General features: G+C 40.4%; 1 protein-coding gene across 1 annotated transcript; it reads left to right on the forward strand.

Annotated features, from left to right (window-relative positions):
- Nucleotides 1-45: 45 nt before the first annotated feature.
- On the forward strand, nucleotides 46-24,681 carry ZNF605 (zinc finger protein 605). The gene is made up of 6 exons (XM_063085588.1): nucleotides 46-99; nucleotides 7,932-8,177; nucleotides 8,443-8,621; nucleotides 17,786-17,906; nucleotides 18,234-18,326; nucleotides 22,814-24,681. The coding sequence occupies exons 3-6, from the start codon at nucleotides 8,607-8,609 to the stop codon at nucleotides 24,604-24,606; spliced, it is 2,022 nt and encodes a 673-aa protein (XP_062941658.1). The 5' UTR covers nucleotides 46-99; nucleotides 7,932-8,177; nucleotides 8,443-8,606; the 3' UTR covers nucleotides 24,607-24,681.
- Nucleotides 24,682-26,315: the final 1,634 nt, after the last annotated feature.

A 26,315-nucleotide genomic window follows, 5' to 3' on the forward strand; every position in this document is an offset into this window, starting at 1 on the left:
GAAATGTAGTTCGGCGCGGGCGGAACTCTGGGAAATGTAGTTCTGCGCGGATACTTCCGCCGTCGGGCCGCGTCTGCTCGGCACTGCGAGGATCGAGGAGTAAGGGTGTGCGGGAGGGGGCGGGACGGCGAGGCTGCGGGGTTTGGGGCAGCCTCCGTGTCCGCCCCGGTCCGGCGGTGACCGCTGGGCGAACCGGCGCGCTCACTAACCGGCTCCGCAGCGAGGAAGGCCCGCGGGGCGGCCCCGCAGCGCATGCGTTGAGCGGGCCGGGTGGAGCGGAGGTTTCACAGGGCGGGGCGCGGGGACCCGGTCTGTGGCTACGGGCGACGACGGGGCAGGGACTGTGGGTGTCGGGGGTAGACTTGGGGTCTGTGGCAGGGCCGCCTGTGGGGGTGGGTGACGAGGGGTCGTGCTGGGCTGTGGAGCTGGTTAGTCTAGGGACACTCGAGGGACAGATAATGGAATGTCCGAAATTCAAAGAGCGGGCGTGAGGCCAGTGGAGGGAATTAATTGGGTGACCCACTGGGAAGGTGGAGTGGTGGGAGGAGCGAGCATGTGCCACTGGGGATGCGTGTTGAGGATTGGGGGGCAGGGAGCCGGTGATGAGGACTGTGGCCGTCAATGGTTTGGATGCCTCGAGAGGGTGAACGATAGGCTTTTGCGGGGGGTCTGTTTTGGGGGAATTGAGAAGACTCCATCCGAATGGTTGGATTGTGGATTTCATTAACCGGAAGGCCTGTGGGTTGTGACAGTTAGATTTCACCTAAGCCCTGTACTCCTTTTGTGTTCCAGGAGAGGGCTCACTGCAAGGAGCCCCCAGGATGCTCCTAGTTCACCTGTGACAGGGCCAGGCACAGATGCTCCAAATGTTCATTCTTAGCCTCAACAGGGATTAGCTGAACTACTTGTCCCAACTAATCAGTCGGAGCAAAATGCTTGTTAAACAAACTTTGCTTAAGCTTCATTCCTTCCCCCAGTTCCCTAAACTTTGGCCCACCCTCAGCCTGAGCCAGCACACAACCTGTCCTGAGAACAGGCACCTCAGAGTAAAACTTTCTCTCATTTACTCTCTGATCACCCCACCCTTTCATCCCACTTTACCACACCTGGTTCTTTCTAACCTTGTTTACTCCTCTCTATTATAGACCCCCCCCCCCGTTTTTGTTTTTGTTTTTTTTGCCTTTTAAAGATGTTTACACATCTTATGGTGTCAGTGTTCTTCCTATTGCAATAGTCCCTTCTCCTTTCCCCCTTTGCCCCAATAATCCTTTGGAATAAAATCTTTCTTTACTCTGGATTTGTTTTTTATTTGACAGTTCAATGCTTGCTATCTCAGTGGAGGTGAATGACTGGGGTGGCCAGTGCTGGTGAGTGGTTGGGGTTCTTTTCTAGGCCTGTGTTTGGAGATCTTATAACTGAGGAAAGATTGGGGTACTGTGTGTCGGTAACAGGGGGTCTGCATATAAGTTAATGGTTGGCCAGTGGGGGTAGTAATTGGAGCCATTGGAGGGGCCTGGGGTATTGATGTTTGTGCAGAGGTGGGGGCTTTTTCGGGAGAGCCTGTGGGGGTGTCAGTGAATGGCGGGTGAGCATGGAGTGGGGTGTCATATGGGGGTGAATGCTTGGGGGCCCTATGGGATGAGGGATTGGGGTTCCCTTGGGGTTTAGTGATTGGGGGCTAATTTAGGTGGTACGTGGTGATGAGATAGCAAGTCCGAGGATGTCAGTGATGGGGGGAAGGAGCTCTGTAAGATCCTTGATTGGGGCACCTGTAGGAGAGAGTGATTGGAGTTCTGTGGTGTTCTGGGAGTTTCACTGAGTCAGTTTCTAGTCTGTCTGTGAATGCACAATCTGTGGAGATTATTAAATGGGGGTTTTGGGAAGCCAGTGATTGGGTATCTAGGCATCTGTTTAAAAGCCTTGTGAGAGTCAGCAATGAGGGCTCTGGGGGTGAGTATCAGTCCAGGGGCCTGCAGGGATGACTGTGGCTGGTCCCTGGGGCTGAGTGACTGAGAACCTGGTGTGACTTAGGAATGACCACAGCAGAGGTCAGTGTTTGGGGGCACTGTGGAGAGGACCTGTGTGCATCATTGATTTGGGGAGAAGGTGTGGAGAAACTTTGGATTTCATTGATTCATGCCCTGTGGATTGGTTTTGTTATTTGAGGGGTTGGAGATGAGTGATTAGTGTGAGGGTACTGGAGGTGATTTGGTACCTGGTGGGATGAGTAATGGGGGTCTGTGAGGAAGAATAATTGGAGGGTTTATGGAGTTTGACCTTTGGCATCTGGGGATGAATGACAAGCAGGTCTGTGGGAGTCTGATTGGTGTGGGGGTGCATGAGGGTGAGAAATTGGGGAGCTGTTGGTGAAGAGTGAGAGGGAAGCCTGGGGAGTTTAGTGGTTTGCTTGCCATTGGTGGTAAGTGATTGTGTAGTTAGAAGTCAGCGACCTTTGGGTATATGTGATTAGTGATCTGAAGGCCAGTACTTTGCAGGTCTGTGGAGTCAGTGGTTGGATGTTTCTGGAGACTGAAGATTGTAGGGCCACTGAGTCACTGACTGGGGCTTCGCTGGACGAGTTTGGGGAACTCATAGTGTGTGCCCCATAGAAGGCCCTGGAGGAGTGGCCTGTTGGGGAGAGATTGAGTGGCCTGTGAAATAATTGTGGTCCTGTGGGGTGGTGGGGGCACTTGGCATAAGTAATAGTGGACTTTACGGGATTCGGTGTTGTGTGGTCTGAGATTTGTGCAGGGGCTCTGTTGGGTTCAGCAATCTGGGGAGGGCTTGGGATATGGAGCTGGAGCATTCTCAGGTGGTCACTGTGAGTGACAGGAGCCTTGTGGATTTAGAAGATTGGTATGGGGGTGGGAGCTGTGTCTGTGGAGGTATGTATGTGACTGAGGGACCTGTGAAGGTTGTGTTTGTGGATTTGGAAGTTGGTCATGTGTTGGTTCAGGCAAATCTCTCACAGGGATTTCTGTTAAATAACCATATTCTTTTTTGTCTTATGGCCCCACACTGTAGCATGTGACTGTTGATCAGTGACTACTCCTATTATATGAATATTTCCTTCCTTAGCAGTTCTCAGTGACTCCATTGGCTTTAAAGTCTTCCCCTTCTGTGGTTTCTTCTTGCTAGTTATACCCCATTGTGCTCCTCTATATCTGATCACCTCCAGCTCTTCGTCTGATGTTTCTTGATGAGTGTGGTCTTCCCACACTCTCCTCCAACAGGTCTTCTCTGACTGTTCTGAAGGAATATCTCCTTCCACCCATTACTCTGTCACATTCAACATTTATCCTGAGCATTCACAGTCTAATATTATTTTATTTACTTTATCTGTTTCCTACCCTGGAATGTATTTTCTAGAGGGTAGAGATCTTGTCTTGTTTGGTGGTCACTCCCATGTGTCCAGAACAGTGCCTGGGATGTAATAGGCATTTAGCAACTATTGCTTTTATGGTTAATAAATGAGACTGATGTATGTGTGTGTATATATGTATGTATGAGCATGTATGTGTGAGTGTGTGTGTTTATGTGTGCATTTGTGAGTGTGTGTGAATGTGTTATGTGAGTGTTTATATGTGTCTGAGTGTTGCTTTGTGTTGCTTCACCCCCCACGGATTTGTCACCCCACTTCCCCTGGGTGACGGAGACGCAAAGGATTACTCAAAGCCCATCTCTTCTGAGCAATGAGAAGCCCCAAAGTGGTTAACTTCCCTTGGGGATGCTCAAGCAAGAGGCATCCCTTCCTCGGGAAATTAATGCCAAATTGGGGTTCTCTTCCTGCATTTATTCTCCAGACCAGGAACCTACAGGAAGAGAACAAAGATGGGGTTATAGTTTAACAATATAGGCTGGTAACTTTCAGTGAAACAAGCCAGATGACATTTCAGTAAGGCAATTAAGTGGTCTTATCAACACAAGCTTGGTCTTAGCAAACATTCCTTCTCCCTCTAGTACTTTCTCAGTATCTTTACATAACAGTCAGTAACTAGTCTGTCTTTGAGCCAGCAACCTGCTGTGCTACAATTCTTATCTTGCAATAGAGACTTATAGCCTGAGGAAAATTTCCTGTCCTTGCAAGGTCAATATTTGAAACTACAAGGCTTTGGAAAACCAGGCCCTGTGAAGTACATATGCTTTTTAGTATATTCCACATCTGAGTGTGTTTGTGTATGTGTTTATATTTGTGTGTGTATGTATATGTGTTTGTGTGTGTGTGTATGAGTGGTGTGCATATGTATATATGTGTGTGAATGAGAGAGACTTGATGTGGATGTGACACCAGTGGGAGTATGTTGAAATCCTGGGGCTTTTGGATGTTAGTACAATAGGCACATTCCCTTTTCCAGTGGAAACAGCTGGAGAAGGTCTCCTCTGCACCAACTCAAAAGAGGCCCAAACTAAACAGAAGCTTCTAGGGAAGGGGACCTTGATCCCAGGGACCTCAGTTTTGGATAGCAATGACTCTGGAGTCCTTTTTTTCAGGTAGGGCTCCTCTCTGGGCATCCTAGACTGTTGAGACCCCCCGACCTCTGTGGTCAGGAGTCTGGAGAAGCTCCCTGGGCATCTTGGGAGGAGCTGCTTTTGCTTTGGATGTTGCTCTCTGGGCTCTTTCAAGATGTTTTTTCTTGAGAGATCTGCCTCAAGCCACACACCCTTCATATCTGGACTAGAGAAAGTACACTTTCACTTGGGAAATCTGACCTTAAGTCTTCTTCCCATGAATGGACAAAACCCAGGCCATTTTTCTCCCTTCTCACTTTATCTAGGAATTCTTTTTGCCCTGCATGTCCTTGCTCTACCCTCTACCAATGTATTGGGTCAGAACTCAAAATTCAGCCTGTCTTTCCAGGCTGACTGTGTTCTTAACTGTCCTGCAAGATCTTCACTACCTTGTTGACATTGGGAACTCTCTCCCCTCCCTGCCGGAGTCTTGCCTTTTTATGACAAAGAGGGAGACTTCAGGGATCCCAGGAACTAGTCTACACTGTTAGGTCAATACCAAGCAGTGTTCAGGTGTCCCCTCTGCTCCCTGCTCTCTGCAGGAGATGAGGATTTTGCTGGCCAAGCACTGCAGGGTTCCTGATGTGGTACATGCCTGATCATAGGGCTTGTCTAGTTTGCCTCCAGCCCTCAGCCCAAATCTGGGGGTTAGTAGTGACTGCTCAGACACTACAGTGTCTAGTTCTGCTCTTTTGTTAGCTGCCCTGAGGCAAAACTTAGTATTTTCTAACATCCAGTCATAACTTTCTTCTCTTGTTTGAGGCAGATGAGTGGAGACTTCAGTCTCAACTTACTGTATAATTATTTGAGACATTGAAGACCCAAAGAGCTCTTGCTCTAAATTTTCTTGCTCAGTTTAACTTATTTTCTGGAAAGGTGCCCACTGACCTTGTCCCTCTCCTTCAGTCTCCTCAGCTAGACTCAGCCCCTTGCCTGTGGAGACTGAGCGTGTGCTCTGGCGGGACCTGCTTCAGCACTAAGAGCTCGGGGGTGGTGGGCAGCCATTCCTGGGCCACTAGACCACAGTCCACAGGTGCAGACTGCAGGCGCTAGACAATCTTGGTTAGCAGGCTTATTATGTAGGGTAGAATTTCTGTCCCTATTGGCCCCATGTTTATGGGAAATTTTTTTTTTTGGACATTTCCCTTCAGGTTTATTCTTATGAAGGAAATAAAACATCCTTGCGTGACCCTGTGTATCTGGTTGAGTGTAAGTGACCTGGTTCATGGGCAGTGAATGAAGTAAACGCATAAGTATTTGGCACATCAGGATGTAATACTTTTTTATTTTATTATGCTTATTATAAGTCTTGGTCTGGCTTTTCCAATAATTCTGCTTAAGATGATTTCTGTTGTGCAGTTTGTGGTGTTAAAAATTTTTTTAAATAGCTTTTATTTTAAACTATTTTATTTTAAAATAGTTTTTAAAAGTTTTTAAAATTATAGGGCTGGCCCCGTGGCTCACTCGGGAGAGTGTGGTGCTGATAGCGCCGAGGCTGCGGGTTCGGATCCTATGTAGGGATGGCTGGTGCACTTACTGGCTGAGCATGGTGCAGACAACATCATGCCAAGGGTTGCGATCCCTTACTGGTTCAAAAAAAAAAAAAAGCAATTATACATAGTTATGTGGTTATTTGGCCTGTTGGGGAAATAATTGAAACTAAAATCTCCAACCCAGAAAACCTCTTCACCAAAGTAGAAGAGAAAAAAAACCAGTTTTATTATTGAATAAAAATTAAACCAGACTGTCATGTACATCACAGGCAATTTGCTGACTACTGCAAAGACAGAATGCTCACCCTTTCTAACAACCCATGCATATGTGGTCTCAAGAGAAACAGTAGCGAGTCCTCAAGTAAGAGAACTTGATGGCACCATTTGTCACACACAGTTCATCCTAATTCACCTGGTAATTGGGGTGACCCAGACTGGTAACTGTCTTTATCCAAAGGAGAAATAAACCTCTCCTATCTTTGTGGCAGGAGGTTGTTTTACAGCTTGGAGTGAGGCACTGCTGAAGTTAGGCTCCTGCCCTCCCACAGAAACTGGGAGATGGGGCAGGAGGGAGATGCTGTCTTCCTTGATAACTTAAAAGAGATGACTCCCAGGTCCTCTAGAAAATCACTCCTGGGTTGTTAAATTGGCAAAGCCTTTTTTAGCTTTAAAAGAGATTTACATACTTCTCAAAGGGGCAGTGAAAGAATTTACAATTATAACTTTCTAAAGTAAATGCTCTTTGAAAAGCAGTAGGGCAAGTCTCTTTCCCTTTTTTCACAAGGGAAATTATTATCATTCTGTATTTATACTTACAGGCCTGTGAGCACATGTTCCCCCAGGGGTGTTAGCTACCATCCTGCATATCTGGTGATATGCACTAGGGAAGGGCAAAGGCCAGGCCATAGTCTCTGAAACTTCTGGTGAGTTAAACAGCATGGCTCCCAGGCTCACAGTGTAGACCCTAGGAAACACTGGGACCTCCTGTGTCCTGCCACCCCTCCAGGCAGCTCCTATATCAGGGATTAGAGACTCTTACAAAAGGCAGATTGTGGGGTAGTTTCCCTGGGTCACCATCTGCCAGCCCTGGAAAATAGGAGATGAGTAAATACCCAACAGCAGCTGGGCCGCCCTGGCCTTTTTCATGATTCCTTAACTTGGCAGCAATCTTTTTTTATTTTAAAATTTAATTGTACATATTTGTGTGGAGTATAGTGTGTTTCAGTACATGCATATATCATACAACAATTCACTTAAGGTAGATGGCATATCCATCCCTTGAACATTTTTCTTTTCTTTGTGGGGATTATGGTCAAGATTCTCTTTTCTAGCTATTTAGAAATACACAGTATAATATTATTAGCTCTAGTCAGCCTAGGACATCAGAACTTATTCTTCCTATCTACCTGTAACCTTGTACTCATTAACTCACCTCTTCTCCTCCCTGCACCCCCTAACCTCTTCCCTTCCCAGCCTCTGGTAACCATTATTCTACTCTCTACTTCTATCAGAACCATTTTTTTTTTTTTTTTTTTTTTTTTATTCCACAAATGGGTGAGATCATGCAGTATTTGGATTTCTGTGCCTGACTTACGTCACTTAACTTGATGGTCTCCATTTCCACCATGTTTCAGCAGGGATCTTGATCTTTCTCAATTACCCTTTGGAAACATATGGCCTGGGCTAGTACTGCTGGTTTCTGAGGGAAAGTACAGGCAGTATTTATCCCACTGTGAACTGAGGTAGAAGCAACAGAAAAGATTTCCTTAGGCCTCTGTCTGGCTACCATCTGCTGTAGGCTGCAGCCAGGCCCTGCTCAGCCCAAAACCCACACATAAACTTCACCATAGCCTTCAGTCTCCCCCAGGGTCTCTCTTTTTCTCTTTCTTACTATTACTTCCTCTGATCTATGTTTTGCTTTTGTTCCAGGGCCAATCTGAGAATAGGAAGCCAACATGCCAGGCTAATTCACCATCTTGGTCTGAAAGCCGTTTTCTGTTTACTGTCCTGCCTAGGAATGAGTTTTACTCTGTAGCACCTGTGCAAATAATTCCATTAAGGAAATATTGCTGCGGAACGTGAGGCATCATTGTATTTCCAGAGTTTCTAAATGTCTCTGCTGAGCAGTTTTGTGTCATGGTGCTCCCCTCGGGGGTGTTTGCTAGAACCAAGGAGGTGAGTGGCTTCAATCTGGCATTCAGGGTGGGAGCCAGGAGTGTTAGGTGCAGTGTGCTGTGTAGACCTGGCCCAGATCAGGTGGGTCAGACTCACTGGAGACATGCCAGTAGCTCACATTCCATCCTGTTTCTCAATGACCCTGATGTGAGTCGACCAGACATCTAGTCTGAGGCTTTAAATAGGTTTCCAGCAAGAGAAAACCAAGATTTAGGTTCCCAAATTAATTATATTATCTAAAATAAAATTTCCACTGTGTCCACAGGCCACAGCCCTCAGGAACAAGACAATTTGTGTAAGACAAGAAAGAAGAGGCCTCAAGACTAAAGATGCATTCTCAGTTTGCAGACCTTTGACCAGGGGCCTCTCTCCAGAGTGTCAGGACGGAGAAAAGTCACAAAACAGCAGATTTCCTAAGAGCAGCAGAAAATGATCAAGTCACAGGTGAGTTATTTGTTTATCCTCTAGCAGTGTTTTCCCATGTGATGAGGATTACAGGAATCTCTACAACAAACAGGAAAGATCTAATACATTTAAATCATAAGAGAAAATATAAACTCGGGAAAGAAGATGACAAAAGAAGCACAGAGTAGATTATAAAATCATACAAAAGTCTTAGAGTTGGAACACAGGTAATTAAGAAATAGGGTCCTTCATTGTTACAGAGTTGAGCTATAAGCTTTTCTCAGATATTCCCAGAAGCCGTAACAGAAAGAGAAACAGGAGTTGTTACATGTTTTTCTCTGTCAAAAGTGAAAAGCAAAACAGTTACTCAGGAGAAGCAAACATTTCCTGATAATTATACATGAAGAAAATGTTTTGATAGCTATTTATATAGGTGGTATAGCAGCCCTATAAAAAATAAACATTTCCTAGGACTATTTCTTACAGGGTTCCTCAATGTCAGCTAAAGGTATGAATTTAAAGAACTCAGAGCACAGTTTCTTTGGGCATCGAGAACAGGGGCCTTCAATACACATCCCACTTAGATTCTAGTTAGGAAAGAGACTTAAATCCTCTGGCAGAATTGCCATCACAAAACCTTCAAATGGTCCCCAGAAATACACTCTCTGTTGGAATTTTGGTACACTTTAGGTAGAAATGTTTTTGCTCCTGTTGGCAGCAGCTTGGCATGCCGGGATGTGCCTTCTGCCCTATTTCCATACTTTCTTGATGCAAGAAACAGACTATAGTGTCCCTTCACCTGTTGAAGGGATTGTTATTCACCTAGCTAACCTCTTTCCCACTCACTCTTTTTCTTCCTTCTCTATTTTTCTCTGTCGTCGTTTAAATAAATATACGGTAACACTGACTTTCCCTTTTTTTGATGTACAGCTGTATGTCAGAGCTGAGTTGCTGGGTGTTGGAGTAGTCAATTAAAGCAACAAGCTACTTCATTACATCACAACTGTGATGGTATATACAAGAGACTGAGTCCCCCCATCCTTCCCCCAGTTCCGTTTTCCCCCCTGGGAACACACACTGGCCAATGGTCAGGTCCATCCATGCAGATGTGAGGGCATCTCACCGCCCAATGCTGAGTGAGCCCTGGACAAAAGGCTCCAGCAGTTTTATGGACCCTGGGGTTGGGAGGAGGAAACTGGGCTGGGAGTGGGAAACTGTCTTCAAGGTTCTCACACACTCCATAGTGAGTCTTGACAAAAGCACCCGAGAAAGGCCTCTGCCAAAGGCCTCAGATAAAGAGACAGGAGTGAAGGCATCTGGGCAACTATGTGTAATGTCACGAACCTTGACTGGCTCCCGTCAGAGACTGTAGCGCACTCCAGCTGTGCACCAAGTATGGTGTGGGAGGGCCGTTTTCCCCTGTGGGGCCTGCCAGGTGAATGTGAAAATTCACATCTAGGCTTTTAACCAGAAGCAGAACTCCTCAACTCCAATCCTTGATTTTTCAGGAACTGAATGTGAAATAGGCTACCTCATCATGACCCTAGGAGATCAGACTTTGAGGGGCTGTGACAATAACCATGTAGTTAGTCTTAGGCAATAGCAGACCAGGGCCATGAAGAAGATTGCTCCAAGCAGAATGGTTAGGCCCAGAGGACTGAATGTAGTTTCAACTGTTACCTTGCCAGGAAGGCATCTCATAGCCCATTAGTGAGCCAGGAGGCTTCTTATGTTTCTGTATGTATCTTTTTTACCTGGCCCGAGGCATCAATTTAGGCATGGAACTCTGGCCAGTAAGTTGAAACTGACCTAGATGTCTTCCAGGGTGAGACAGTGTCATGATAGGGTACACCGGGAAATACAATCCTGAGGGGCACTCGTGGTCCCTCTGGAAACGGAATTTACAAGGTTGGGGCACCCCAAGCAGGGTATACGTTAATCAGGCAGTCAGATTAACAAGCCTCCCAAGGGGGCTTCCCATTGTGGGGCCTCCGGCCCGGGGTTCTTAATCCAGTCTGGATAATTTAGTTTAGTCTTTGGTTTCAGAGGGACCACCTGGGGCAGTTAGTTCCAAACCATTTTATTTGTCCATGACATCAGTTTATTCCTCTACACTTTGCTGGAGTGTGGACAGCATCTGGAGATGTCCTGGTGGAGAATGTAGGAGCTGGGCCACCCTGGTCAGCACCATCAGGAAGCTTTGGCCTAGACTCAGCACTCATCATAAATCTACAACATTCACAGGAGCTTAGAAAGGCAGCTGGGGAGTTTTCATTTTGGCTTTTGTTTGTTTTTTTCACGAGGAGGAGAAAGCTTTTAAGAACAAGTCTGAAAAATAAAGATCATCAATGTTCTTTCCCCTTCTTTGTGCCTCCCCAGGTGTCGGTTTAGGTTTTGTTTCATTTTTCTGTTGTTATTATCAGTGTTTCCCATTTAGTAATCAAAAAAAAATTTTTTTTTTAATCATCAGTTGTTTTCATCCAGACCTTTCTTGTCTGGATATTTTGTATGCAAGAAGGACAAAAATACTTTTATATAACTTAACCAGAAAGATGCATCATATTTAAGAATTGGTTAGCACAAAAGCCTGAATTTTTAAAAGATTTTAAAATGGGTTTACATAATCTCTCATGGAAAGTTCTTGCATTGTCTCATCTGTTGCGGGAAGGGCAGCTCTCCCCTGTCCAGGTGAAGCCTTTGTAATTGCTGATGGTTGGACCTGAAAATTCACACATAGGTTTTTAACCAGGAGCTGACTTCGTTGTATGAGTTTTAGAACACGTATCAGTTCATGTATTCAGCATCACAGTCGGGGCTCAGAAGGGTTCCATCACCCAAGGAACTTCCTGTGCCGCCCCCTTGTAGTCACGTCTTCCTTCATTCCTACTCCCTTGCAGCAACTGATCTGTCCTCTTGTCACTTTGGTTTTGCCTTTTCCAGAATGTCATATAAGTGGAATCATAAGTATGTAAGCTTTTGACGTTGGCTTTTCTCACTCATCATATCGTTGAGACTCATCATGTCGTATCAACAGTTTGTTCCTGTCTGTTGCAGAGTGGTTTCACTGAATAGTACCCCATTGTATGGATGCACCACAGTCTGTTTACGCATTCACTTATTGATGGGCATCTTGACTGCTTCCACTTTTTAGCAATTCTGAATAAAATGTTCATCTGCATATAGGTTCAAATATAAGTTTTCAGGTGAACATAACTTTCAGTTCTCCTGGGAGTGGGATTGCTGGGTTGTATGGTAAGTCTATGTTCAACTTTATAAGAAACTGCCAAAATGTTTTCCAAAGTTGCTGTGCCATTTTGCATTCCCACCACGTGAATGAGAATTGCTGTGGCTCTGTATCAGTTGAATTTTTTTTTTTTAATTTTAGCTTTCTCATAGATATGTAGTAGTATCTCATTATAGTTTTAATTTGCATTTACTTATTGACAGATTATATTGAACATCTTTTCATTTGTTTATTTTCCATCCATATATCTTCTTTGGTGAAGTGTCTAAGATCATTTGCCCATTTTTGAAATGGGGTTGTTCGTTTTCTCATGGTTGAGTGTTCTGTATATTCTGGATATGAGTGCTTTAGCAGATATGTGATTCACAAATATTTTCTCCCAGTCTGCACCACATCTTTTCTTTCTCCTAACAGTGTCTTTCATAGAGCAAAAGTTTTTAATTTTCAAAAAGTCCAGTTTATTAATTTTTTTCCTTAAATTGATCAGATTTTTGATGTTGTATCTAAAAACTCATTGCCAAACCCAAGGTCATGCAGGTTTTCTCCTGTTTTCTTGTAGAAGCTTTAAAGTTTTATGTTTTACATTTAGGTCTGTGAACCATTTTGAGTTAGTTTTGATATAGGGTATGAGATATGTGTTGAGATTTATTCTTTTGCTTATGTGAGTATCCCATTGTTCTTACATCATTTGTTGAAAAGATACTTCTTTCTCTCTGGAATTACTTTTTGCACTTTTGTAAAACATCAATTGAGCATACTTGGGGGGGGGGTGTTGTTTCTTGGCTCTCTATTCTGGCCCCTTGATCTGTGTACTTATCCTTTCACTAATACTATCTTGTCTTAATAACTGTGGTTTTATAGGAAGTCTTGAAATCAAGTAATGTGAGTCCTGCAACATCGTTGTTCTCTTTCCATCATTGTTTCTTTCCATCATTGTTATTGCTATTCTAGTTCCTTTGCCTTTCCATGAACAATTTAGAATCAGCTTGTCAATATCTACAAACAACTTGTTATTGTAATTAGGGTTGCAATGAATCTATGGATGTATCCAGGGAGAAATGACCACTTAACAACAAGAAGTCTTCCAATCCATGAACATGGTATCTCTTTCCATTTATTTAGATGTTCTTTGATTTCTTTCATCAGTGTTTTATAGTTTTCAGCATATAGATCCTGCAAATGTTTTGTTATCTCTTTATAGCTTTATTCCTAACTACTTTTGTTGTTGTTGTTGCTGTGGTAAATGGCACTTTAAAAAATTGTCCAAATTTCAGTTGTTCATTAATGGTATATAGGAATACAACTGACTTTTGTATATTGCCCTTATATCTTTCAACATTATTTATTTTTTATTTTTTATTTTTTTTAAAGATGACCAGTAAGGGGACCTTAACCCTTGACTTGGTATTGTCAGCACCACACTCTCCAAGTGAGCTAACTGGCCATCTCTATATAGGGATCTGAACCCGTAGCTTTGGTGTTATCAGCACCACACTCTCCCACGGGCCAGCCCTTCTTTCAACGTTATTAAACTCACTAATTAGTTTCAGGAGGTAGGTATGGAGTGAGGTTAGTAGATATGTATATTCTTTGGCATTTTCTACATGGACAAATGTCACCTATTAATAAAGAGTTTTATTTTAACTTTCATATCTTTTTCTTTCCATATTGCACTAGCAAGGACTTCTAGTGCAGTGTTGAATAGGAGTAATGAGAGAAGACTTTTTTGCTTTGTTCTGGCTCTTAGGGGGAAGGCATTTGTCTCACCATGAACGTATGATATTAGCTCTATGCTTTTCATAGATATCATTTATTTGGTTAAGGAATTTCCTTTGCATTCCTTGTTTGCTGATTTTTTTTTTTTTTAATTATGAATGAATGTTGAATTTTGTCAAATGTCTCGTCATTTATTGAGATGATTGTATGGTTCTTTTTATTTAGGGTGTTAATAATGGTGAATTACATTGATTGATTTTTTAATATTGAGCCAGCCTTGTCTTCCTGGGTTGAGCATCACTTGGTCATCATGTGTTAACATTTTTATATTGCTGGATTTGATTGGCTGATATTTTCTTGAGGATTTTTGCTTCTAATTTAATGTAGTTTTCTCATAATATTTTTGTCTGGTTTCAGTTTCAGGGTAATGCTGGCCTCATACATGAGTTGAGAAGTATACCCTCATCTTGTATTATTTGGAAGAGATTTTGTAAAATGGTATCCTTTTTTTCCTTAAATGTTTGGTAGAATTTCCTAATAAAATGATTAGGGTCTGGAGTTTTCTTTACTGGAAGATTTTTAACCACAAATTCAGTTTATTTAATAGATATAGAGGGCTGGCTGGTTAGCTCAGTTGGGTAGAGTATGGTATTGATAACATCAAGGTTGAGGATATTCAAGTTATCTATTTCTTCAGTAACTGTTAGTAGTTTATATATTTCTTAGGATTTGGGTCCATTTCATCTAAGTAATTGGTTTAATGGGCATAGAGTTGTTCATAGTATTCCTTTATTCTCTTTATGTCTGTCAATCAGAAGTGATGTCCCCATTTTCATACCTGATGTTGTTAGTTTGTATCTTCTCCCCTTTTTTTTCTTGGTTAGCTTGGTTAGAGGTTTATCAATTTCCTTGATCTTTCAAAGAAGGAGCTATGTGTTTCGTTGATTTTTCTCTATCTTTTTTATTTGCTTTCAATTTCATTGATTTCTGAACTATTCTTCATTATTTTTTTCCTTTTGCATGTTTTAGTTTCTTTCTCTAGTTTCTTAAGATGATAGTTTTGGATATTGGTTTTAGGTCTTTTTCTTTTTTAATATATGAGCTTTTTTCCTAATACAATAAAGTTTCCTTTAAGCACTGCTTTAATTATATCCCACAAATTTTGACATGTTATCTTTTCATTTTTATTTAGAATATTTTTGTAGTTTCCCCTGTGATTTCTCATTTGACCTATGGCTTATTTGCAAATATGTTCTTAAATTTTCAAATATTTGAAGGTGTTCTAGACATGTGTTACTGATTTCTAGTTAATTTTGTTATAGTCCAAGAATGTATATTGTTTTATTTCTGTTCATTTCAACTTGTTATGGTTTGTTTTATGACCCAAGATATGTTTTAACTTGGTGAATATTTCATGTGTACTTGAGAATAATGTTTATTTAGCTAATGTTGGGTGGAATGTTGTATAAAATCAATTGGGTCAAGTTTATTGACACTGCTGTTCATATCACCCATATCCTTAATGATTTTCTGACTACTTTATCTTATCCTTTACTGAGAAAGGAGTGTTGACTTCTATTTTTATTGTGGATTTGTCTGTTTCTCCTTTCAGGTATATCAGTTCTTGTCTCATGTATTTTGAAGTTCTGTTGTTATATGCATACACATTTAGAGTTGTTATGTCTTCTTTGAGAATTGAACCTTTTATCATTATGTAACATTCTTATTTATTCCTGATAATCTTTCTTTTTCTGAAATGTACTTTATGATATTGTTTTTAAGTCTGCTGTACCGATGTTAATATAGTCATGCTAGCTTTCTTTTGCTTATGGTATATCTTATCTTTTTATGTTCAATGTTTTCTTGTCTTTAATGTGCAACTCTTGTAGGCAGCATATAGTTGGGGATGCTTTACATTTTTCATTTCTGTGTCTTTGTTTTATTATGAATTTTTTCTGATCTATTTTCCAGTTTGGTTATTTCATCTAATCTACTGAAGACCATCCATTGACTTCTTAACTTCATTTGTCATGTATTTTATTTCTAATAGTTCTGTTTGGTTCTTTCTCAAATCTGCTTATTCATTTTATAGTCTCTTGATCCTTTTTCATACTTTCTTTAACTTCTTTTGTTTCTTTGAACATATTAAAGATATTTATTTCATATTCTGTGTTGGTAGTTCAAATATCTCAAGTCTTTATATATTTCTCCCATCTATTTTTTTTAATTGGAATTCTCTCATGATCTTTATTTTGTGTGCATTTTGATTTCTTTTTTATTCTTCACCCATTTTTCTTGAAACTTTGTTTGTGGGAATTATTTGCATTTCTTTTTCTAGCTAGAATATGAGTTTGATTCTGCCAGATACCTGAATGCATTTCCAACCCCAAACCACTTTAAAACTTTCTGTATCTGAGATTTTTGCAAAACACATCTGTACTGTGAATTTGGTCCACTTACCCATATAAAGGTAGCTTGTCATTATGAATTCTCAGGAGACAATTTTTAACCCATCCATGTAACAGCAAGGTTTGAAGCAAGCAATTAATTCTTCTCTCTTTGTTGTTTATTTTTCGTTGATCTAAACACTGCATACCCTTTAGGGGTTCCAGTTTTACGATCGAAGATATCCTATTAGGCCTCAATTCTTGGGCTTGCTCTAAGCTTTTCTCCTTTTTTCTGTCCTTTGTAGCTAGAATGCTCAAATTTACCTGAGTTTAAGTGAAAGCTGGCCTCTGCTTACCTCTTTAGGTTCCCACTTTCACTGTAAAAGAGACCACGGTCATCCCCGCCCTCACTCTCCCACACCCTCTTTTGCATTCCTGAACTCCTTATGGCCAATGAAACACACTTGTTTCAATGCCTCTGCTATGCTGCTGCTTCAGGAGTGTCTGTTCTCCCATCCCCCTCTGTAGCCAGGATTTAATACCCATCATAAGCCTTACTATCTTTTACTATCTTTAAATCGCCTAAACCAGTGTTCTCAGATCTAATGTTTTTATCCCTGTTTTGTCCCCATACCCTGTATATACTTGTGTCATAGTCCCTGTGACACTTATTGACGCTGGCCTGAAAAGACTAAAATGTATTTAAGAATATGATTTTTTTCTTCTTATCTTTATATTTCTAGTACCTGTTACAGTTTCTGGACACTTAATTGCTCAATATATGCATTTCAGAAGATATCTATAGGAGCAGAACCACCCCTGAAGGGAGGAGAGAGTTTTAAATATGTACATGTGGTTTTTGTTTTGACAGTGATTGAGAGATATGACTATCATTGAGCAGGTAGGGCCAGTCATGCTGAAGGTCTTACATTGCATGGGGCAGTCCTGCTCAGCTAAGAGTTGTTCTCAAATGCCAACAGCACCTTCTTTGAGAACCACTGTACTTATTTAAAGACAGCCTGTTCTGATTTCTTATTCAATGGGTGTGTGGGTAGGTGGATGAATTAATTCACAATGATATATATATATATATATATATATATATATATATATATATATATATATATATATTTTTTTTTTTTTTTTTGGTGACTGGTCAGTCTGGGTATCTGAACACTTGACCTTGTTGTCACCAGCACCATGCTCTCCCAAGTGAGCTAACTGGCCAGCCCTACAATAAATATTTTAATAACATCTTTGTTTCTCCCTCAAAGCATAATGAGATATTAGGATATTGCATAAGTTATCCATTGCTGTGTAAGAAATTACCCCCAAACTCAGTGGCTGAAAATAATGAACATTTATGTCTCAGTTTCTGTGGTTTAGGAATCTGCCCATTGCTTACCCAGTTGGGTCTGGTTCAGGGTCTCGCCTGGCACAGTAATCAAGATATTGAGAAGAGCTGCAGTGGGGGTATGATTCCCTCCATGCTCACTCACGTGGGTGTTGCAAGCCTCATTTCCTTGCCACGTGGGCCTCTCCACATAGCTGCCTCACAACATGGCAGATGGATTCCCCCAGAGAGAGCAAGAGAGAGCTCACAAGATGGGAATCACATTCTTTTACAACCTAATCTTGGAAGTGGCATCCCCTTACTTTGCCCTTTTCCACTCAGTGGAAGTGAGTCAGTAAGTCCTGCCCGCACTCAAAAGGAGAGGATTACACAAAAACATGAATACCAGGAGCAAAGATCACTAGGGCTATCATGGAGACTATGTACCACAAACAGAAGAAAGCCTGTGCCCATAAAACCTGATACGAATCACTTCAGATCTAACAGGGCTATGCTTTTCCAGATATCGTTTGAGGATGTGGCTGTGGATTTCACGGTGGAGGAGTGGCAGCTACTTAATACTACTCAAAAGAACTTGTACAGAGATGTGATGTTGGAGAACTATAGCAATTTAGTTTTCTTGGGTAAGAACATTCTTCTTATGTAATTTAGTGTGTGCTCAATAACTGTAGGGCCTCTGAGGTGTCAACTGATTTTTTTTTTTTTTTTTGCAGCTGGTGGTAAAGGGGTCTGAACCCTTGACCTCATGATTTTGGATATAAGTTTCAGGTGTCAAAGGTTCTTTAATTTCTTTAAGGAAATCCGAGGTTTTATTCACTTGAATGAAAGGTTTTATTGAAAAGTTTTATTCACTTATTTTATTTCACAGCCTTTGTAGTAAAATAATCTTCATGTTTAAGTCTTTCAGCCCAAGCCATTGGGTCCACGTCCTCTGTGTTTCCATTTAACAGGTTATCAAATTATCAGACCTGATGTGATTTTCAAGTTGGAGCAAAAAGAGCCATGGATAGTAGGTGGAGAAATCCTAAGTCAAAACTTTTCAGGTAAGAAATACTCAGGTGTATGGGTTACGATGAAAATTAAATCTCAAGTTATTGATGACAGGTGGACACTTTCAAAATGTTTATAAAACTGCTTAAAGTTTCTAAATCTTTAGAGTTGACTCAAGATTGGTGGTGTGAGTTCTTCATGATTTTAATTAATATGCACCGTATCCTGGTCTCCACATCTGGGTGTGTCTTCTCTGCATGGAGTTTGTGATGAAATATACCCCTCTTCTCTAAACAGTGGTACAGATTGATGGCCAATCATTTAGGACCCTGCTTTCTTGGAAAAGGTATTCTCTAGCTTCTTTAGTTTCCTTTTCCTTCTTCCCAGCCCCCAGTCCAACCTATAAATGTAGGCTTCTTTTCTCCTCTTTAAGAATTCATATTTTTTTCTTGTTTCAGATGACACCGATTATCTTTGAGCTTATTTTAATTTAAATTGTTATTTTTCTTTTCTTTCCATAATGTGACAGATTTCTGTTTTATTTTTATTTATTTATTTATTTATTTTTTTTTTATGGATGGTCGGTATAGGGAAGATTTCTGTTTTAAACCCGTAGAGAGAATAGAGGTGAGTCCATGGACATAGAATAAAAATCTAACACCTTAAATAGAGTAAGGAGATTCAGCCTCCTCCCTTCCTCTGTGTAGACTAAGAACTTTGAAGTCAACTTCTAGAGCATCTTTCTGGTATGGTTGATGTTTAGCTTCTCACTCATCCCATCAATAGTCCAGTGAGTTTAAATTCCCCATTACCTGCTATGTGATATTTAAACTTCATATATGTTGAAGAACTGAATGGTATGGCAACATCTTATCTATCAAGTTCTTTTTCTATGCCCAAAAGTCATGGTTAACTCCATTTTAAGTAGTTTCTACCTAATTGTCTTTTATACATTTTTCTCTGCATTTGGGCCTTTGATTATGGTATGCTTTCCTTATTTAGACACTACCCTTCTCTTTGGTTTGATCTCTTTTCTCCTCCAGTGAATGTTCCTTGACTCCCAGCCTTTTCTGAAATCTTGTTATAGGAACTCAGGCCTGATCAGACATTATCTGGAATTCCTTAACCAATGAAGCCCTAAGGTTTTTTCACACTTAGAGATGTGAACAGTAACTTATTCTTCTCTGTTCTGTATGGAATTTGTGGTGCGTAATCATTAACTATTTCATTAATTGGTTATTGTGGAGCTAGGTAAGGCAGGATCTTGCTTATTTATTGTGTATCTCTTCTATATGAAGTTTTCCATCTGAGCATGTGTGTCAGCCTACCTTGGCAGATATTTCAAATTACAGATGTCCAGGCACTGTTCACATGGTTTATTAGGCCTGGGTATATGTGGTTTAGAAAAGCTGTGAAGATAGACTTTATGTTCCTCCATTAATTTAGAACCACTGCTATTATGTGGGATGAGAGGAACTGAAAGGAAATAAGAGTCATGAAATAACCTTGTAGGAGCATAGAATTGTAATTTAGAAGAAAATATAAAACTGTAAAATACTCAGTAATTCAGTATTTGAACATAAAGTATTTGTGTTAAAATGTACAGTTAATTATGAAGATTAATTTTACAGAAAGGAACTGCTTTAGAAGTTCAGTGATAAATGAAAAGTACTTGGCCCTCCGTATCTGTGGGTTCTGCATCCATGGATTCAACAAACCACAGGTGAAAAATATTCAGGCTGGCTGGTTAGCTCAGTTGATTAGAATGTGGTGCTCATAACACCAAGGTCCAGGGTTCAATCCCTGTACAGGCCAGCCAAACAAAAAAAATTCAGAAAAAAAATTGTGTCTGTACTGAATATGTACAGACTTTTTTCTTGTCATTCTTCCCTAAACAATACAGTAAAATGGATATTTAAATAGTATTTACATTTTATTAGGTATTGTAAGTAATCTAGAGATGATTTAAGGTATACATGAGGATGTGCGTAGGTTATATGCAAATACTGTGCCATTTTATATCAGAGACTTGAGCATCCACGGATTTTGGCATCCAACGGAAGTCCTGGAAACAATCCCCCACAGATACCGAGGGGTGACTATATTTATCCTACATGTATATTTATCCTGGTTATGTGCTACACAATGGGGTACATCAGTGAAAATACAAACCTGTTCCCTGCCCTCATGGGGTTTACATTCTAGTGGGAGAGACAGAAGTAAAATGATTACCTATTTGATGAGTACTATGAAGGAAATAAACAGGGCATTTGTTAGTGTGCCATCAAAATGGTGTTTAGAGCCAGGCATGGTAAAAACTGGGAATAACATGCCAAATAAAAGGAACCTCAGATGCAGAGGTTCAAAGGCAGAAAAGGTCTGTGTGATCACAGGAGCAGGGAGGAATCTGGTGTGACCAAGGAGTCAGCATGGTCCTGCCTGGCTTAAAGATGGGACATACTCTGAGCAATGCACCTTAGGTGATTTCATCATTGTGCGAACATCGGAGAGTGTGCTCACACAAACCATCTATGTAGCCTTCACTCAGACTACCACCATATATGTGGCACATGACCATGTTATGAGATGAAGTTGAAGAGGTTGGAAGAAGGCAGGTCTGCAAGGGTGTGCATGCCATGGTGAAGTTTGAACTTTCAAAGAGTTTTAAGCAGGGGATGAAAATGCCTAATTGCATTTTGTAAAAATTACTGGATGCTGTGTGGAGGCTAGGATTGGGAGCTAGACTGGAAGCAGGAATAAAGGTTCGAGAAACAGGATGAAATGAAGGTTGTAGAAATCAGACTGTGGCAGAAACAGAGTAGAGTAATATATGTGTACCGTATGTAACACCAATAAAATGTGGTCCACCTGTCTTCCAAAATGACAAGTTTTTTTTTTTTAATTTCTTAAAGGTGTTTTTTACTCAGTTGAATATCTGAACCTTTAAGTTTGTAGATAAACTGCCTTACTACTGTTTGATATCATTTAATCTATCACTTTGGAAAAATATATTTCTTAATCTTATTTTTTGATATGATTTTTAAATGATTGTTTTTCTTTGCTCTCACATTTTATAAAACAACTTTCTGTAAACTCTTCAAGTGGATCTCACAATTTATATGTCACATATAACTCTTGTTTTGATTGCCAGATTTCTTTCCATAGTCTTTTTTATCTCAATGAATAGTATTATCATCTCCACTCATTTATGCCTAAAACATTGACTCCTCCTTTCTTTCTTCTTTATATCAGCAGCTCTTAGTTGGTTCTTCCTCTGAAATTCTGATGTCTGAGAATTAGATGAGGCTTTTTTCCTGACAAAATATTATCCCTCAGAAAAGGGTAGTTGCTTTATATTTGAAACCTTGCCAAATCTTTCATCTTGCAGAGTACTGCCTGGGAATTTTACTTCACAATTGCTAGAAAAGGATATCAAAAAGTAAACAAACCTTTAAAAGATCACTTTAAGATATTCAATATTCAATATTCATGTTGTGGAAATTGCAAACAGTTGTTCTCATAGGGTGAAAAAAATCTGACCTAATATTATACGAACAGTTCTTATGAGTTGGAATAATTTCCATTGATAACATTATATTTAGTATAATCTATATGTTCAATATATAGATTACAGATTCAATTATAGATCCAGTTTAAAAGGGATGGGCCGAGCCCGTGGCGCACTTGGTAGAGTGCGGCGCTGGGAGCGCTGCGATGCTCCCGCCGCGGGTTCGGATCCTATATAGAACTGGCCGGTGCACTCTCTGGCTGAGTGCCGGTCACGAAAAGGACAAAAAAAAATAAAATAAAATAAAAAAATAAAAGGGATGAATGTCAAGAACCTTAAATAAAATTGTTGATACTGAGCTCTGGAGAATTCTTGGATAATTCCATAAACTAGCTTTAGTGATGGTCAAGACACTGATGTCATTAATTCAGGTGGTGATCTTGAATGAGAATGTTTTTTAAATGTGATAATACTACAGAAAATTAATAGTTCACATCTTTCAGATGTAAAGTTGATATCCTATATTTACTCTGTATCATATGCAGTATTTCTTCTTTTATACCATTCAACAATGTAATCTTGCTTTTTATGTACTTGTTATTCTCATTCTTCACTATATTGTGAAACTTCTGATGGTGGGGAACTTAACCTGTCTTCTTCCCTGATCTCCTGCTACTAACAAAGCTTGAGACATGTAGTAGATAATTGTCGATTATTCTTCAGTAAAGAAATTAACCACTCCAGTATTTGATTAGAAATTGCTCCAGATTCTTTTAACTCATTATCACTATTCTTTGAGTATATTTCATATTTCCTTATTTAAAATTTTATATTTTTAAACATTTATAATTTTAAGATCTGTTTTCACTTATGTTAAAATTTTCAATGCCCAATAAGTAGATGTTATTCACGGGATTTTTTTTCTTTTTTCTTTTTTGGACTGGGATCCTGGGCTCCAATTTAGAAGTTTTATTCAATAAGCATAATCATTGAGGGAATTACACAGTATGGTTCATTTTTTTTCCTTTTTAGAAGTCTGGCTAGATAATAATTCCAAAATGTGGCATCAAGATAATCAAGACAAGCTTAAAAGTATGCAGAGAGGCCATGAATATGATCTTTTGGGAAAAATATTTAATTCAAGCATAAACTTTTTTCATTTAGGAATGAGACCCCATAAGTGTGGCACAGGGGAAAAAAGTTTGAAACATCCTTTTGATTTTTTTATTCCAAAAAATAATTGTGGAAGAAAGGAATTTGATGAGCTCAATAAGAAATTGTTATTCTATATCAAACCTGACAGAATCCATGGTGGAATAAAATACTGTAATTGCAGTAAGTGTAGAAAAGCCAGCAGCAAAGAGTCGTGGCTCATTACCAGTCCTATGACACATGCAGGAGTTTATTTATGCATGGAATGTGACAAAGTTTTTAACAAGAAGTCACAGCTTATCATCCACCGGAGAACACACACAGGAGAGAAGCCCTTCCAGTGCAGTGAGTGTGAGAAGGCCTTCTCACAGAGGTCACTGCTTACTCTCCATCAAAGGACTCATTCAGGAGAAAAACCATATGTCTGTGATGAGTGTCAGAAAGCCTTCAGTAGGAAGTCACTGCTCATTTTACATCAGAGAACTCACACTGGAGAGAGGCCCTATGAATGCAGCGACTGTGGGAAAGCCTTCAGCAGGAAGTCACAGCTCAAAAGACATCAGATAACCCATACAATAGAGAAACCCTACAGTTGCAGTGATTGTGGGAAAACTTTCTCCCAGAAATTAAAACTCATTACACATCAGAGAGTGCATACAGGAGAGAAACCCTATAAATGTAGTGATTGTGGAAAAGCCTTCTTTTGGAAGTCGCAGCTTATTACTCACCAGAGGATTCACACAGGGAAGAAACCTTATGTATGTAGTGAGTGTAAAAAAGCCTTCAGCAGGAACTCACTCCTCATTAGACATCAGAGGATTCATACAGGAGAGAAGCCCTATGGATGCAGTGAGTGTGGTGAGGCCTTCATCAGGAAACCACAGCTCATTAAACATCAGATAACTCACACAGGAGAGAAGAACTACCAATGTAGTGGTTGTGAAGAGGCCTTCTTTAAGAAGTCAGAGCTAATAAGACATCAAAAAATTCATTTAGGAGATAAGCCCTATGGATGTGTTGAATGTGGAAAAACCTTCTTTGGGAAGTCACAACTCCTAACACATCAGAGAACTCACACTGGGGAGAAACCTTATGAGTGCACAGAGTGTGGGAAAGCCTTCACCCAGAAGTCAAGCCTGATATCACATCAGAGAACACACACAGGTGAGAAGCCCTATGAATGCAATGAATGCCAGAAAACCTTCAGCGAGAAGTCAAGTCTCATTCATCATCAGAGGACCCACACTGGAGAAAAGCCTTTTGAGTGCAATGAATGTAGGAAGGCTTTTGCCTGGAAGCCACAACTCCTTAGGCATCAGAGAATCCACACAGGGGAGAAACCCTATGAATGCAGTGAATGTGGGAAAGCTTTTGTTCAGAAAGTGCAGCTCATTAAGCATCAAAGAAATCATACAGGAGAGAAAACCTATGGATGCAGTGATTGTGCAAAAGCATTCTTTGAGAAGGCACAGCTCATTATCCATCAGAGAATTCATACAGGAGAGAGACCCTATCAATGTGGTGAATGTGGGAAGTCTTTCACTAGAAAGTCACACCTAATGAGGCATCAGAGAATTCATACAGGAGATAAATACTATGGGTGCAGTGAATGTGGGACCACCTTCAACAGGAAGTCACAGCTCATGATACATCAGAGAAATCACATGATATAGAAGCCATATGAGTGCAGCAAATGTGGAAAGCCTGCTAATAGATGTCATACCTTCTCACACTTCTGAAGACACACATATGAGAGAAACCCTACTGAGGCAATGACTGTTTAAAAAAAAAAAAAAAAAAGCTTTAATTGGGGAGTCCAGAGTCACTGAACAGAATTCAGGAAGGAGAGATTTTTTTTTAAAAAGTTGACAGTGTCAGAAAGCTGTCTCCCAGAAGACACAACTCATTACACATTGGATGACTCATCAAAGTGATCGTATCAATATTGTGATAGTATAAAGCTTCCAGTCAAAGGTCACTGTTTATTAAACATTTAGAAGACCTAAGGGCTGGCCCGTGGCTCACTTGTGAGAGTGTGGTGCTGATAACACCAAGGCCAAGGGTTCAGATCCTTATGTAGGGATGGCCAGTTAGCTCACTTGGGAGAGCATGGTGCTGACACCAAGTCAAGGGTTAAGATCTTACCGGTCATCTTTTAGAAAAAAAAAAAAAGGAGACCTAAACAGGAGAAAAAGTCTATTGTTGTAGCAAATGAGTGAAAGATTTCATCAAGAAAGTACAACCCACTTAACACTAGAGAGTGCTTACAGAAAGGAAAAACTGAATATTAGAGATTTCATACTGAGGAGTAGTCCTAATAATCTGAAGAATTTGATAAGCATGACACTATTGAAATGATTCTGTAAGGAAGTTATTGTGTTCATGTATATTAATTATTAAAAAAACTAGTCAATTTTAAATGGTAGGTATGTTTACTTAAGTGTGAAGACTTCTGCTTTCTACCATGGTAGAATAACAGGGATTAGATTAACTCTCCTTAGACTGCTAGAAACTATACAATATACATGAAATAATGGTTTTTAGATATATGATAAACACAGGTTTGTAATCATTGGCAGAAAGTAGTCAAAGTGAGGTGAGCCCTACAATTGCCCAATCTGCTCCCAGGTGGCAGTTACCAGGTTGCAATTCAGGTGTATTAGTCCATTTCTGTTGCTTATAACAAAATGCCTGGATCTGAGTAATTTAGAAAGGAAACAAAAATTTATTGCTTACAGTTTCTGAGGCTGGGAAGTCCAAATTCCATCTGGAGAGACTCTCTTTTCTCTTCTTTTAAAGTCCTCAGAACCATGCCCCTGACCACCATTTTTAATCCATTCACTACAGCATGGTCCAACAGAGTCTAATCACCTCTTCAAGGATCCACCTTTCAATTACTGTAATAGGATTTCTCACACTCTTAAGTCACAGTGGTTGCTAAGTTTCTAATTCATAAAACTTGGGGGACACAATTCAAACTTCAATGAGTTTTGGGAGGACATAATTCCACTGCATCAAGGAAGGGAGTAAACACAGCCTTGGTGAACTGAAGAATGGGATTGGCATTTAGGGAGGCCACAGTAGCTAGAATGTACTGAGTAAGTACTGGAGAGAAGGGAGCTTCCCAGAGATAGGGCTCCAGATATCTTTGAGGAGTCACCTTGAGTCCTTTCCCTTAGTGTTGATCTGCATGTGTGAAAAGAAACTTCCGGAGACCAGGAAAAACACTGGAAAGCAGTAGGCTGAACAATTCCTGGAGCTCACTCAGGGCCGGGAATGGTTAATGTTCCTACCAGCCAGAGTGGAAATAATCCATAACACATGGGCATCAGGTAGAATTCAGGTATTGCTTTAATAGTGAAGGTAATTAGCCCTAGACTAA

Source organism: Cynocephalus volans, chromosome 2 (assembly GCF_027409185.1).
Source record: "Cynocephalus volans isolate mCynVol1 chromosome 2, mCynVol1.pri, whole genome shotgun sequence".
In the NCBI taxonomy this organism is placed as follows: Eukaryota; Metazoa; Chordata; class Mammalia; order Dermoptera; family Cynocephalidae; genus Cynocephalus; species Cynocephalus volans.